Below are 14,049 nucleotides of genomic sequence, written 5' to 3' on the forward strand. Positions count from 1 at the left end.
GCAGGAAGGATGTTCCCGATGGCAAGGGAGTCCAGAACCAAGGGTCACAGTCTAAGGATAAGGGGTAAGCCATTTAGGACTGAGATGAGGAGGAATTTCTTCAACCAGAAAGTAGTGAACCTGTGGAATTCTCTACCGCAGAAGGCAGTTAAGGCCAATTCATTAAATATACTCAAGGAGTTGGATATATTGCTTAAGGCTAAAGGGATCAAGGGATATGGGGAGAAGGCAGGGACAGGGTACTGAATTTGGATGATCAGCCATGATCTCATTAAATGGCAGAACAGGCTCGAGGGGCCGAATGGCCTACTCCTGCTCCTATCTTCTATGTTTCTATGATTGAGGGATAAATATTGGCCAGCATAAAAACATAAGAACATCAGAAATAGGAGCAGGAGTAGGCCAATTGGCCCCTCGAGCCTGCTCCGCCATTCAATAAGATCATGGCTGATCTGATCCTAACCGCCAATCCACTGACAGGACTATCTCCTGAATCTAACAGAATTAGACACACGAAACAGGAGCAGGATCAGGCTACACGGCCCCTGGGCCCGCTCTGCTACCCACAGGGCCATGACCGATCCGCACCTAAACTCATGTCCAAATTCCTGCCCGTAACCCTTAATTCTCTTTTCTTCTAGGAAACTGTCTATTTCTGTTTTAAATTTATGTAATGATGTAGCTTCGACAGCTTTTTGGGGCAGCATATTCCATGGACCTACCACCCTCTGAGTGAAGTAGTTCCTCCTCATCTCAGTTTTGAAAGAGCAGCCCCTTATTCTAAGACTATGCCCCCTAGTTCTAGTTTCACCCATCATCTGGAACATCCTCCCCGCATCCAACCCCTTCACAATCTTATGTTTCAATAAGATCGCCTCTCATTCTTCTGAACTCCAATGAGTAGAGTCCCAATCTACTCAGCCTCTCCTCATATGTCCATCCCCTCATCCCCGGGATTAACCGAGTGAACCTTCTTTGTACTGACTCGAGAGCAAGTATGTCTTTTCTTAAGTATGGACACCAAAACTGTATGCAGTATTCCAGGTGCGGTCTCACCAATACCTTGTACAACTGAAGCAATACCTCCCTATTTTTATATTCTATCCCCCTAGCAATGAAAGCCAACATTCCATTGGCCTTCTTAATCACTTGCTGCACCTGCATACTAACCTTTTGAGTTTCGTGCACCAGGACCCCCAGATCCCTTTGTACTTCAGTACTTTCCAGTTTCTTGCCATTAAGATAATAACTTGCTCTACGATTTTTCCTGCCAAAGTGCATAACCTCACACTTTCCAGTATTGTATTCCATCTGCCAAGTCTCTGCCCACTTACTTAGCCTGACTATGTCCCCTTGCAGGTTTTTTATGTCCTCCTCACTCACTACTTTCCCTCCCATCTTAGTATCATCTGCAAACTTTGATATGTTACACTCGGTCCCCTCCTCCAAATCGTTAATATAGATTGTAAAGAGTTGGGGACCCAGCACTGACCCCTGCGGAACACCACTGGTTACTGATTGCCAGTCTGAGAATGAACCATTTATCCCAACTCTCTGCCTTCTGTTAGATAGCCAATCCTCTATCCATGCCAGAATATTACCCCCAATCCTGTGATTTTTTATCTTAAGCAATAATCTTTTGTGTGGCACCTTGTCAAATGCCTTTTGGAAGTCTAAATACACTACGTCCACTGGTTCACCTTTATCCACCCTGTATGTTTCTTCTTCAAAGAACTCCAGCAAATTTGTCAAACATGACTTCCCCTTCATAAAACCATGCTGACTTTGTCTTATTAAACTATGATTATCCAAATGTCCTGTTACTGTCTCCTTAATAATGGACTCCAAAATTTTACCTACCACAGATGTTAGGCTAACCGGTCTATAGTTTCCAGCCTTCTGTCTACTGCCCTTTTTAAATAAGGGTGTTACATTAGCAGTTTTCCAGTCTGCTGGGACCTTTGCTGAGTCCAGGGAGTTTTGGAAGATTATTACCAATGCATCCACAATCCCTACCACCACTTCCCTCAAGACCCTTGGATGCAAGCCATCAGGCCCAGGCGATTTATCCGCCTTGAGTCCCATTATTTTACTGAGTACCACTTCCTTAGTGATTTTGATCGTGTTTATCTCCTCCCCCCCCCCCCCCCCCCCCCATAGCCCCCCGCTTGTCCAGTGTTGGGATATTCTTGGTGTCCTCTACTGTAAAGACTGATACAAAATATTCATTCAGTGTTTTTGCCATCTCCATATTTCCCACCATTAATTTCCCGGCCTCATCCTCTAAGGGACCAACATTTACTTTAGCCACCCTTTTTCTTTTTATATAACTATAAAAACTCTTACTATCTGTTTTTATATTTTTTGCTAATTTACTTTCATAATCTATCTTCCCTTTCTTAATCAATCTTTTTGTTATTTTTTGCTGTCTTTTAAAGTTTTCCCAATCCTCTATCCTCCCACTAGATTTGGCTACCTTATATGCCCTTGTTTTTAGTCGAATACTATCCTTAATTTCTTTACTTAGCCACGGATGGCTGTCTTTTCTTTTACACCCTTTTCTTCTCAGTGGAATATACTTTTTTTGGAAGTTGTAAAATAACTCCTTAAATGTACACCACTGATCATGTATCGTCTTACCCTTTAATCTATTTTCCCAATCCACTTTGCTCAATTCTGCTCTCATACCTTCATAGTCTCCTTTATTCAAGCTTAGCACGCTTGTTTGAGATACAACCTCCTCACCCTCTAATTGAACATGGAATTCAACCATGTTATGGTCACTGATTCCAAGGGGATCCTTTACTCGGACATTTTTAATTAATCCTGTCTCGTTACACAGGACCAGATCTAAGGTTGCTTGCCCCCTGGTCGGTTCAGTTACATACTGAGGATAACTCCCTGCTCCTCTTCGAAATAGTGCCATGTTATCTTTTATGTCCACCTGAGAGAGCAGACAGGGCCTCGGTTTAACGTCTCATCCGAAAGACGGCACCTCCGACAGTGCAGCACTCCCTTAGCACTGCACTGGAGTGTCAGCCTAGATTTGTGCTCAGGTCCCTGGAGTGGGATTTGAACCCACAACCTTCTGAAGCAGAGGCAAGTGTGCTACCCACAGAGCCACAGCTGACACAAGGTTGTCTGGATATACCAAATAAAAAGATTTTTTTTAAATTCACAGCAGGATGCAGTGTCTTTCATGTATGGTATGTTTCTGTATGCTGATATTTTTTTAACAATTTATACACCTTGTGTTTTAAGATTACGAATGTGCATGGTACACGAGTTGTGGATATTATATTCTTGGACACTGGAATAGTTGCATCTGTTGCAGTGTCAGAACTAAGAGAAATTCCATCTCCACTTCTTCAGGACTCTGTATCCATACCACCTCAGGTAATGGTGATTATATGAAGCACTTTTGCTATCATTACAAAGTATTTTACAGCATAGAAACAGGCCATTCGGCCCAACAGGTCTACGCCGGTGTCTATGCTCCACATAAGCCTCCTCCCACCCTTTTTCATCTAACCCCATTAACATATCCTTCTGTTCCTTTCTCCTTCATGTGCTTATCTAGGTTCCCCTTAAATCCATCTATGGTATTCACCCCAACCACTCTTTGTGGCAGCAAGCTCCACATTCTAACCACTCTTGAGTAAAGAAGTTTCTTCTGAATTCCCTATTGGATTTATTAGTGACTATCTTAATATTTATAGCTCCTAGTTCTGGTTTCGCCTGCAAGTGGAAACATAGATACATAGATACATAGAAGATAGGAGCAGGAGTAGGCCATTCGGCCCTTCGTGCCTGCTCCGCCATTCGATGAGATCATGGCTGATCCTTTAATTCAGTATCCCGTCCCCGCCTTCTCTCCGTAACCCTTAACCCCTTTTGCCCGTAGAAATATATCTAATTCCCTCTTAAATATATTTAATGAGCTGGCGTACACTGCCCTCTGTGGCAATGAGTTCCACAGGTTCACCACTCTCTGAGTGAAGAAATTCCCCCTCATCTCTGTCCTAAATGGTTTAGCCCTTATCCTTAAATTATGTCCTCTAGTTCTGTTCTCACCCGCCAAGGGAAACATTCCTTCTGCATCCAGTCTGTCTAGACCTGTCAGAATTTTATACACTTCTATGAGGTCCCCTCTCAATCTTCTAAACTCCATCTTCTCTGTCTACCCTATCTAACCCTTTCATAAACTTAAAGACCTCTATCAGGTCTCCCCTCAGTCTTCTTTTCTAGAGAAAAGAGCCCCAACCTGTTCAAGCTTTCCTGGCAGGTATAACCTCTCAGTTCTGGTATCATTCTAGTAAATGTTTTTTGCACCTTTTCCAGTGCCTCTATATCCTTTTTATAATATGGAGACCAGAACTGCTCATAGTACTCCAAATGTGGTCTAACTAAGGTTCTATACAAGTGTAACATAACTTCTCTGCTTTTCAATTCTATCCCTCTAGAAATGAACCCCAATGTTGTTTTTGCATATTTTATGGCCTTATTAACCTGTGTCGCTACTTTTAGTGATTTGTGTACCTGCACCCCCAATCTCTCTGTTCTTCTACCCGATTTAGGCACTTCTTTTCTAAGGAGTATGTGACCTCCTTATTCTTCTTGCCAAAATGTACCACCTCACACTTCTCTATATTGAAGTTTATTTGCCAATTACACGCCCATTCGCTAAGATTATTAATGTCTTCCTGTATTTTGTCACAGTTCTCCTCTGTATTAACTACACCCCCTCCCCAATTTGTTGTCATCTGCAAATTTTGAAATTGTACTTATAATTCCTGAATCCAAATCGTTTATGTAAATAGTGAACAACAGTGGTCCCAGCTCCGATCCTTGTGGAACATCACTTACCACCTTTTACAAATCTGCGTAACTAGATCATTGTAGTTATGGATAAGATTAAAGTGCTTACCCAGATAACTTTGATTTTAAAATGAATTTGCAGTGATATTTCTCTCTTACTCAATAAATATGGTAATGGGTTTCAAATAAATGCAATGCTCCAAATGAACTAAAGCCAAAGGGCTCCCCAACTACAGGAATAATACAATGCTGTTCATTCACAAGGTATTTTCCTGCTGTTTCTCAATAATTAGTATAAGTTTTCTATGTTAAAATCATTTCAGTGGGTTCAAATACATTGTAGGAGTCTTAAGAATACATAAAATGGCAAGCAAGTGCCACTAATGAGACATGTATGTATTGTTTGTCTGGGGAGATTGAGGCTGCAGGCATCATGTATCTGCATGTAGCCCCTAGTACACTTTGTCCTTCTCCCCACCCCCCCCCCCCCTCTAACTGAGGCACTGCCTCATGCTGTGGTATAGTTTTACAGACCCTGGCAGCCCTCTGGGACCTCACCCAAGTGGACATTCTTCGTGTGGCAGTGAGCCTAGCAGGTTATTGCACCTTAGAAGTCAAAACAGCTGAGTTTGATCATGCCTTCACCTGAGTTTCCCAAAAACATCTTTCAGGAGAGATCATTAGATAGCGATCAGGGACAGAAATCTGATGTTTGTAGATGTGACCAGTTATATTTTAGAATTTGATTGTGTTCATTATTTCTTTTAGGCCATAAAGTGCTGCTTGGCTGACCTCACGTTTAATATTGGCATGTGGACACCGGATGCAGTACTGTGGCTTAGAGACACTGTGTTAAACTGCTCCGATTGCAGCATTAAGGTAAATGTAGGATAAATGTGTTGCTGAAGGGCTGCCTTTTCATTTAAAATCTGTGATTTTGGTCTTAAAGATACGGTTGTGATTGTTTGATTTTGACCTTTTCCAGATTGTGAAAGTTGACGAGACCAAAGGCCTAGTTCATATTTACTTGTTTACTTCAAAAAATTTCCCCAATCCGGAGCGTAGCATCAATCATAAAATAACAAATGCAGACCTGTGGAAGCACCGGAAGGATGTTTACCTGAGTGTCGAACGGAGTTCTACTACTAGCTTTCCAAGCAATAAAGGTGATGCAAATATCGCATCAGAGTTTGACACAAAAAGCCCAGTCAAGGACTTTGGTATTGCACCAATCAAAATGGTTGCCCCACACATTGTACACAATGCACTTCCATCTCCATTTGTTTTGCCACAGCCTGGGGAGCACATGGATGTCTTCATTTCAGTAGCTTGTCATCCAGGGCACTTTGTTCTCCAGCCCTGGCAGGAACTGTACAAGTTAGAGGTTCTTATGGAAGAAATGGTCCTCTATTACAACAGTACCGAGTGGCAGTCTGTGCCAGTAGAGAAGAACAAAATATTTGTTGCCCAGCTGGATAACAAGTAAGTATTTTAGATTAAATGTATTTACTGCAAGCCAAGAAAAGTACCAGTATTAAAATGAAAAATGCAGATGTTCTGTATCTCACTCCATTTGCAGATAGATGCTCCAGCATTTTCTGAATTATTTAATGAATAAGATCTGATGCATCATTTACTGTTGCAGCTTAAAGGCTCCTTGTATTTTTCAGTTACCATACCAGAAAAGGGCACCATTTTTAGGGAAGACAAAGGGCTCCTAAGCTATCTATGACTCTGCGTGTTACAGTTTCAAATAATTTGCATAAAATACCGAATTGGTTTTTTTTAAAAAGTGCAAAACATACCTAGGATTTATTTCGGTGGCATGGTGTAGCAGCTGATAAGACATCCTAATAGTACCATATATTGAATTTACATGCACACATTAGTGTTGGTCTGTGTAACAAGATGGTTTGGTATTTTTGCTTAAAGGGACAAAAGGATTGGTTTAAAAAGGAAGTGAAAGTAAGGAGCTAGAGGTGTGATGTAAGCTGCCTACCAAAAGAGTATAAATGGCACCTCTGAAGAGTAGCCTCATAGATTAATGTGCTTTGTTACAAAAAAATTCTCAATTATCATGTGTGAAGAAGTCTTAGCTTGGCTCAGTTCATAGCACTCTTGCCTATGAGTTCGAAGGCTATGGGTTGGAGCTGCACTTCCAGGACTTGACCACATAATCTAGGCTAACACTTGAGTGAAGTGCTGCTTTGTTGGAGGTGCCCAGCTTCAGTTGAGACATTAAACTGAGGCCTCATCTGCCTATTCAGGTGACTGTAAAAGATCCCATGGCACTATTTGAAGAGCAGCAGGGAGTTTCCCCAGTGTTCTGGCTAACATTCCTCCCTCAAGCAATACCACCACAAACAGTTTAACCAGTCATTTATTTTATTTGCTGTTTGCGGGACCTTGCTGTAAGCAAATTGGCCACTGTGATCGCCTCTAACAGGGACAGCACATCAAGAGTAATTCACTAGCTGCAAAGCACTTTGGACCAACCTTTGTGTCAACCTTTGTGTGACTGGGACTACTTATTATCCATATAATATTGACAGTACAGACATTGCCATACCAATGGTTTTGGTCTGGCACTGGTTCAATACTGCATCAGGCAAGATGATGACAATCTATTGGATAGGATCCAATTCCTGATCTAGATTGAGGTGGTCGTTTATTTGGATCCAGACCTTATACCCTAAAGTTAGAGCTTTTGTGGCTTAAGAACTGATGGTGACCCTATTGAACATCAAACGTATTGAACATCTGTCAAGATTGGCCTGTCAGATCCATCAGGTCAAATGGTGTAAATCAACTGAAACCAGGTTTTCACGCTTACTTTATACTTCTTCAATAATCTAAGTAAGGAACCATTGAAACTGATTTTTGGGGGTCCTGCAATGGTTCAGTAAGTAGCTGAGCCATGCAGACCAACAAGGTCCCAGGTTCAATCTCTGGTCTGTGCTTATTAATTAATTGATGATCTCTGGAACAGCAATGAGGGTATTACAATTGGTCTCTGCATCTTTGAATTAGGGAGGAGAAATTCATCCTGAATTCCAGCTCCTGCTGGATGTGAGATTCTGGTAAGAACATGATTAGGCTTGGCTCTGGGCAAATAGCACTCATCGTCAAAGCTCACGTGAATAATGATGCACTTGGACAAGGTACTGAAGGAGACCTGTGAGTTATATCCCAGCAAGGAGTCAACACCTTCAGAAAGGGAGAAAACTGACCAGAAAAATAAGTTAAAATTTGGGGGCTTTGGCATAAGTGCATTGAATATTGTGTGCTTACCCCTACATATCCTGGCCTCTATATCAGTTAAGCATCTTATTTTAAACAATTTTAGGGCCTCTGAGAATCTCTGTAGCCCCATTTAAAGGGGAGAATGCACTATGAGGACAGTCCAAGGAAGTTGTCTTGCAGCGCACACTAATTCCACAGGACTAAGATGGACAGAGGTTTTTCCCCTCCCATCCTCGCTGAGTATTTAAGAGATAGAAATACTCACCAGGAACTGGAGGGAAAAAATCTGCCTCAGAAAATTGAACAGATCATAAGTATAACCTTGTTCACACAGATGTGGAACAGACGGCTGCCAACCTCATCATTGTAAATCTGCTCAATTAAAATGGATGTACACAGGGCTCCCTCATGGAACCCTGAAGTTATGGTGTTAAAAAAAAAGTCAGTGGAGGAAAAACTAGAGACTGGATGCAAGGGTAAGAAAATGATTCCTTTTACTTGCCTCTGTCTAAAATTCCTATTGATGGGAGATGAGGCTGAAATCAGAGCGGGCAGCCTGGAGATGAGAGAGATCAAAGTTACAGTGGTGAAGAGGGAACCATAACTGGGCTAAACATTGAAGGAATGAATGATAGACCAACAGAGTAAATGAGCAGAGGTTAGCAAGACAGAGTAAGTAGAGAAGGATAGGTAATGATTCAATTAGGACCATCCTGCCTTCAAAAGTGTTGCTGTTGATGTGATGTCACATCACCTTCCTCTGATGTCATAATTAAAATTTAAATTTTTTAGTACCCCTTCCCACTTCAGTTATTAAATGCACATTCAATGTGAAACTAGACCCATAGAAGCCAGGAAACTACCAGGTACAGTCCTTAATCTGTTAGCTGGTCTCAGCTAGGGCAATAGTGGGGCACTACAGTTGACATCAGTGCTCCTAGGCTAAGAAAGGAGAAACTCAGACCAAGTTCATGCCCCTGACAGCTACCAAGTGACCCCTGCTGGGAAGTGTACATGTGACACTAGGGTGAGGACAGTATTGGATGTGGATGTGAAGGGGATTCCCAATTGCCAACATTTGCTATCTAGGCTCTCACATAGAAGAGGGGAGAAAATTGCAGGGAAAAAACATTTAATTTTTGAGAACTGGCTTGTCCCATAAAAGTAAAAAAGCCACAAAGTTTGGTAACTAAACCATTTCATTTCTGGTGACATGCCCAGTACTTGAAAGACATTAGCATTTGTCTACAAGTTGCTATTTTTATCCAGTAGGTGGTGCAAGGCGTATTTTACAAACACTAACTCGAGCTGCTCAATGTATTAACGCTGTTGCATACAATTTGCTTGTTAATTCAAAAACTTATTAAAGTGGCCATTTTTAAGCCAACTTTTCTCCTATCTGTTCTTCCCTCCCCTCTTGAAGGCGTTGACTCCTTTCTGTGGTATTATGCTTGGCTTCCCCAGGTATCTCGCTAAGTGACCATTATTCATGCGAGCCACTAAAGTGAGCGTCGGCAGGCTTCATAGCCAAGCCCAATCCTGCCCTCACCCAATGTCCACATGTGCACTAACAGCAGGGACAGGTGGATAATGCTCGGGCAGGAGCGATGGCACTTTCTTTACTGCTCTCACCTCACCCAGCCGTGCTGAGTCCAATTGTAGTACCTCTACTGCTACTGTATTATTGTAATTTAAATCCACATTGCAATATTCATATTCTAGTTAGTGTGTATTTGGGTTGCCAACTCTGATTGGATGTATTCCTGGAGATTTCATCAGATGACTGCCTCCAACTGCCCCACCCAGTCAAACAGCCTTTGTTCCCATCTATAATATTTTTTATAACTAGTAAGTGAAAGTGTTGTGTTTTTAATGCCCCCTATGATTTTTCTCTTGGTTTGCTCGCAACAATGTCCAGGAGATTAAGCATTAATTCCTCAGGACTCCAGGGCAATCCTGGAGGGTTGGCAACCCTAGTGTGCATCAAAATTTTGGGAACCATTTCTGTTTCCATAAATAACTTATTTGTGTTTGTAAATTTGTTGGTGAATATATTTTATAATTCTAGGTGGTACCGTGTATTGGTGAAAGGGATTCTTACAAATGGTTTGGTGTCTGTGTATCAATTGGATTATGGTCGGCATGAACTCGTGAGCTGTAGGAAGGTTCAGACTCTGGTGCAGCAATTCCGTCAGTTGCCTTTCCAAGCCATCACAGCACAGTTAGCAGGTGAGTTAACCAAGCCTAAATGCAGCTATGGTACAGTGGCTGTCTTATAATGCTGCAAAAATACACCACTTTATTAAATTGATCATCAGTACTGATATCGGTTTAAATTGAAAGCAGTTTCAGAAAAGTTACCTTTTCCTGGACACATTTCAGGATGAGAATTGAGAATGCACAATGAGCTATTTGCATTGTGTGCATATCCTCCATTTCTTGATTTCAATGAATTTAAAAATAGTTTAAAATAATCCAGTTCCTGATTTTTTTAAATCAGTTTTGAATTAAGCTTGTTATTATATACTAAAAGTTTTATATGCTATGTATATATGAAGCCAGAAAACCTATTGACATATGTCCATCAGAAAATAAAATTGGTAATACTTTAGTAACTACTTCTCTATTAAACACACACATTGCCATCTGTGATCAAAATGCAACTAGCCTAATGTAGGTGAATTGTTCTAATAATGAATGGAGATTATCACTCCATAACCCTACAGTAATTATATCAGGAGTTGTCCTGGCTCTCCATACCACCTACTACCTTAACATATCTATTTTCTGCTGCTTTTTTTTTAAGGAAAAAAAGGTGATATGTGGGAGTGACTTTAGGACAATAACCTTATTTAAAGGCTTTAAAAATTGCTTAGGCTTCACTCATAGTTGATGTCCTCTGAACCTGATGAGTGATGTCTTGAGATCATTCCTAGGTCTCCTTATTCTTTTTGTCAACTGACTCCATTTTTTTGACTAATGCTGATGAATTCCATAATTTGCAAGTGCCACTATGGACATTTGTAAAAGACTGGGAGTGACAAATTTGAAATTGTATTTGCTATATTTTTCCATAAGATCTCCATTTGGGCGATGTTCTTTTATTTGAAACCTTTCAGCAGTACATTGAAGGATTCTCTGAAATTCAGGGAGCAAATAACTGGGCAATAGCTGGTCTGAACTGCTATTGGCCAGACTCTTATGCTTTCAATTATAGAATCATAGAGCACTGAAGGAGGCCATTCGGCCCATCATGCCTTTTCCAGCTCTTTGAAAGAGCTATCCTATTAGTCTTACTCCCCTGCTCTTTCCCCATAGCCCTGCAAATGTTTCCTTTTCAAATAGATATCCAATTCCCTTTTGAAAGTTACTATTGAATCTGCTTCCACCACCCTTTCAGGCAGTGTATTCCAGATCACAACAACTAGTGTAAAAAAAAAAAAACCAGTTCTTTTGCCAATGCTCTTAAATCTGTGTCCTCTGGTTACTAATCCACCCACCAGTAGAAACACTTTCTCATTAACGCTATCAAAACCCCTCATAATTAAATCTCTCCTTAACCTGCTCTGCTCTAAGGAGAACAATTCCAGCTTCTTTAGTCTCTCCACATAACTGAAGTTTCTGATCCCTAGTAAATCTCCTGCACCCTCTCCCAAGGCCTTGACATCCTTCCTAAAATGTGATGCCCAGAATTAGACACACTATTTCAGCTGAGGCCTGACAATAAAGGTTAAGTAAAGCTTTCTTACTTTTGTATCCTATGCCTATTTTTAAAGCCAAGGATCCCATATAGCTTTTTAATAACTATCAGATTTGTGTATGTGAATCCCAAGGTCTCTGTTCCTGCACCCCCTTTAGAATTGTACCATTTAGTTTATATTGTCTCTCATCCTCCCAAAAATGTGTGCAGTACATACTAGGTCCAAACATCTATTGAGCAACTACATTTGGACATAAAATATTACTCTGATGGAGTTTATAAAGGGGCATTTTAATGGCCCATGGCTTTTGGGCTTGGATCTTTCAATTTATGCTTTTGTATGAAGTAATTTCAGAAGTCTGGGCAGTTAATAGTTTTCTGTGGTGAAAATCCTCAAGTCAAACAGACGATCAAGCAGCAGATAGCTGGATGGGTGTTTGAGTGTATTCTACGCTGCTGCTGTGTTGCAAAGAAGAATGTCGGTTAAAGGTCATTCAATGGTTGCTTCCTCAGTTGGGTATCTCAATGAGGTTCCAATTGATATGATTCACAAGGCTGTCACATGGAATACTCCTTACACATATACAAAATATTGCTGACAGCTGCTCTTATAGCTTCTCTGCAGGGCCTCAGCTTCCCCATCCACAAATTTTCCCTTTGAATGTTTATAGGTTTAGACTTTGGTGCGGATACGACTAGGGCTAGCTGTGAAGCACTATAATAGCCTCTCGGCACCAACTCTCTAAGCCCAGATAAGAGAAATGGACACATGGGACAAAGTACTGGAAGCCTGGTAATACTTGTGGAATTGTACCCCAGTATTCACATTTAGGACAGGAATCTTTTTCCTATACACTTGTACAACATGAAATTTGGGAAAATGCAAATCACACTGGAAAATGAAATCAGTTTGCATGTTCTTCCAGGTCCCAGGAGCAATTCCTGGTTTGAGCTGTATTAGCTGATCTCAGCTGGTACAAGAGTTGGGACATTTACCTCAGTACCTCTGGGAAGGAAGGGGGAAATCAACCAGGTTTCCTGCTCAAAATCATAGGCCATGATCAGCTGTGATGCCCTCCAGAATTGAATATCATGACACTCTATCTAGACTCTGGCATGAGCAATGACCACTTTCTCTGGAGTATGTGCTACAGATTTGCTCTGTCAGAGGGGGAAGGGAGAAATTGGAAGATATAGTCCAACAGACATGAACTGCTTGGTATGCAGTGTTATTTTTGTGTTGCTTCTTTGGAAAAGGCTGAATTTTTGCAGAACAAGCAAGAAATTGGTTTATGATGAGAATTATTTTAAGCTTATAAGGTTAACAATGAAAAGGCCTAGGTTTTATATATCTCTGGCTTATCCTATATTTTGTCTATAAAATAGATTTTTTATTTTTTGCAGTAATTCTGAAAACCTTAATAAATTTGAACTGATTCTAATGAATGTTTGTCATTTTTAACGACGTGTATTTTTCAGGCGTGAAATGTGAACAGTGGTCAGAGGAAGCATCGATAGTTTTCCGTAACCATGTTGAGAGAAAGCCGCTAGTGGCCCAAATACAGACAGTTCATGGGAGTGCATATCCCTGGGATCGAAAAGTGGTGACTTACTTGGTGGACACGTCCCTCCCTGATACAGATGTCTGGATACATGATCTGCTGACAGAGTATCTTGTAGTGCTGTCAAAAGTTGCATAATCATTGTTTACCTTAACATTTTCAAAGTAACTTTAGTTTCTGACCATTAGCAATAACTGAAATGAGAGCACAATACATAATCTAGTTTGCTGTTATTTACAAGGTTTTGAGATACAGTAACTTGGGAATGGTATGTTAGTGATGCTATAGAGTTGAAAGCCTCATGCTTTTGTTTCTGTAAAAAATACTTAACAGAATGACTTGTGTTTGTTCACTTACCAATGTTTGGATTACTGAAGAAATTTGTTTATTGAAAATGTGCTATTGATTTGCCACTTGCCTTTGCCATTGGCCATGTATTAGAAGTGAAGGGTTGCGTAGGAATAATAAACTAATTAATCATCCTCCTGGTTATTTGTATACTTGCGCAAGGTTTAACCGTAGACTGCAGTTCAAGTACCGTCTACTGATTCACTTTAGCACCAGAATTGAATTTTCCAATAATTTGAATGTAAATAAGACAGTAAAGCAGGACTTTAGTGCTATAAAAAATGAATGAAGAGTAGACTATAGTCTTCCATTCCTCAAGGATTCAGTCTTTCATTGACACCCATTTTCACTGAGGTGAAACTGAAAGGCAACTCTAAC

The 14,049-nt window shown here is 40.7% G+C and overlaps 1 protein-coding gene across 2 annotated transcripts in view; it reads left to right on the top strand.

Annotated features, from left to right (window-relative positions):
• The window catches only part of LOC147124205 (tudor domain-containing protein 7-like), a 67,373-nt gene extending 53,568 nt beyond the window's left edge, over positions 1-13,805 (top strand). For both annotated transcript variants that reach the window (XM_085983860.1, XM_085983863.1), the window contains 5 exons: positions 3,262-3,396; positions 5,587-5,697; positions 5,804-6,300; positions 10,130-10,290; positions 13,241-13,805. In XM_085983860.1, coding sequence (XP_085839986.1) covers positions 3,262-3,396; positions 5,587-5,697; positions 5,804-6,300; positions 10,130-10,290; positions 13,241-13,461 — 1,125 coding nt within the window. In that variant the 3' untranslated portion in view covers positions 13,462-13,805. The remainder of the gene's footprint in view (positions 1-3,261; positions 3,397-5,586; positions 5,698-5,803; positions 6,301-10,129; positions 10,291-13,240) is intronic.
• Positions 13,806-14,049: the final 244 nt, after the last annotated feature.

Source organism: Somniosus microcephalus, chromosome 1 (genome assembly GCF_052327205.1).
Source record: "Somniosus microcephalus isolate GS21.2 chromosome 1, FLI_Smic_1.0, whole genome shotgun sequence".
Taxonomy (NCBI): Eukaryota; Metazoa; Chordata; class Chondrichthyes; order Squaliformes; family Somniosidae; genus Somniosus; species Somniosus microcephalus.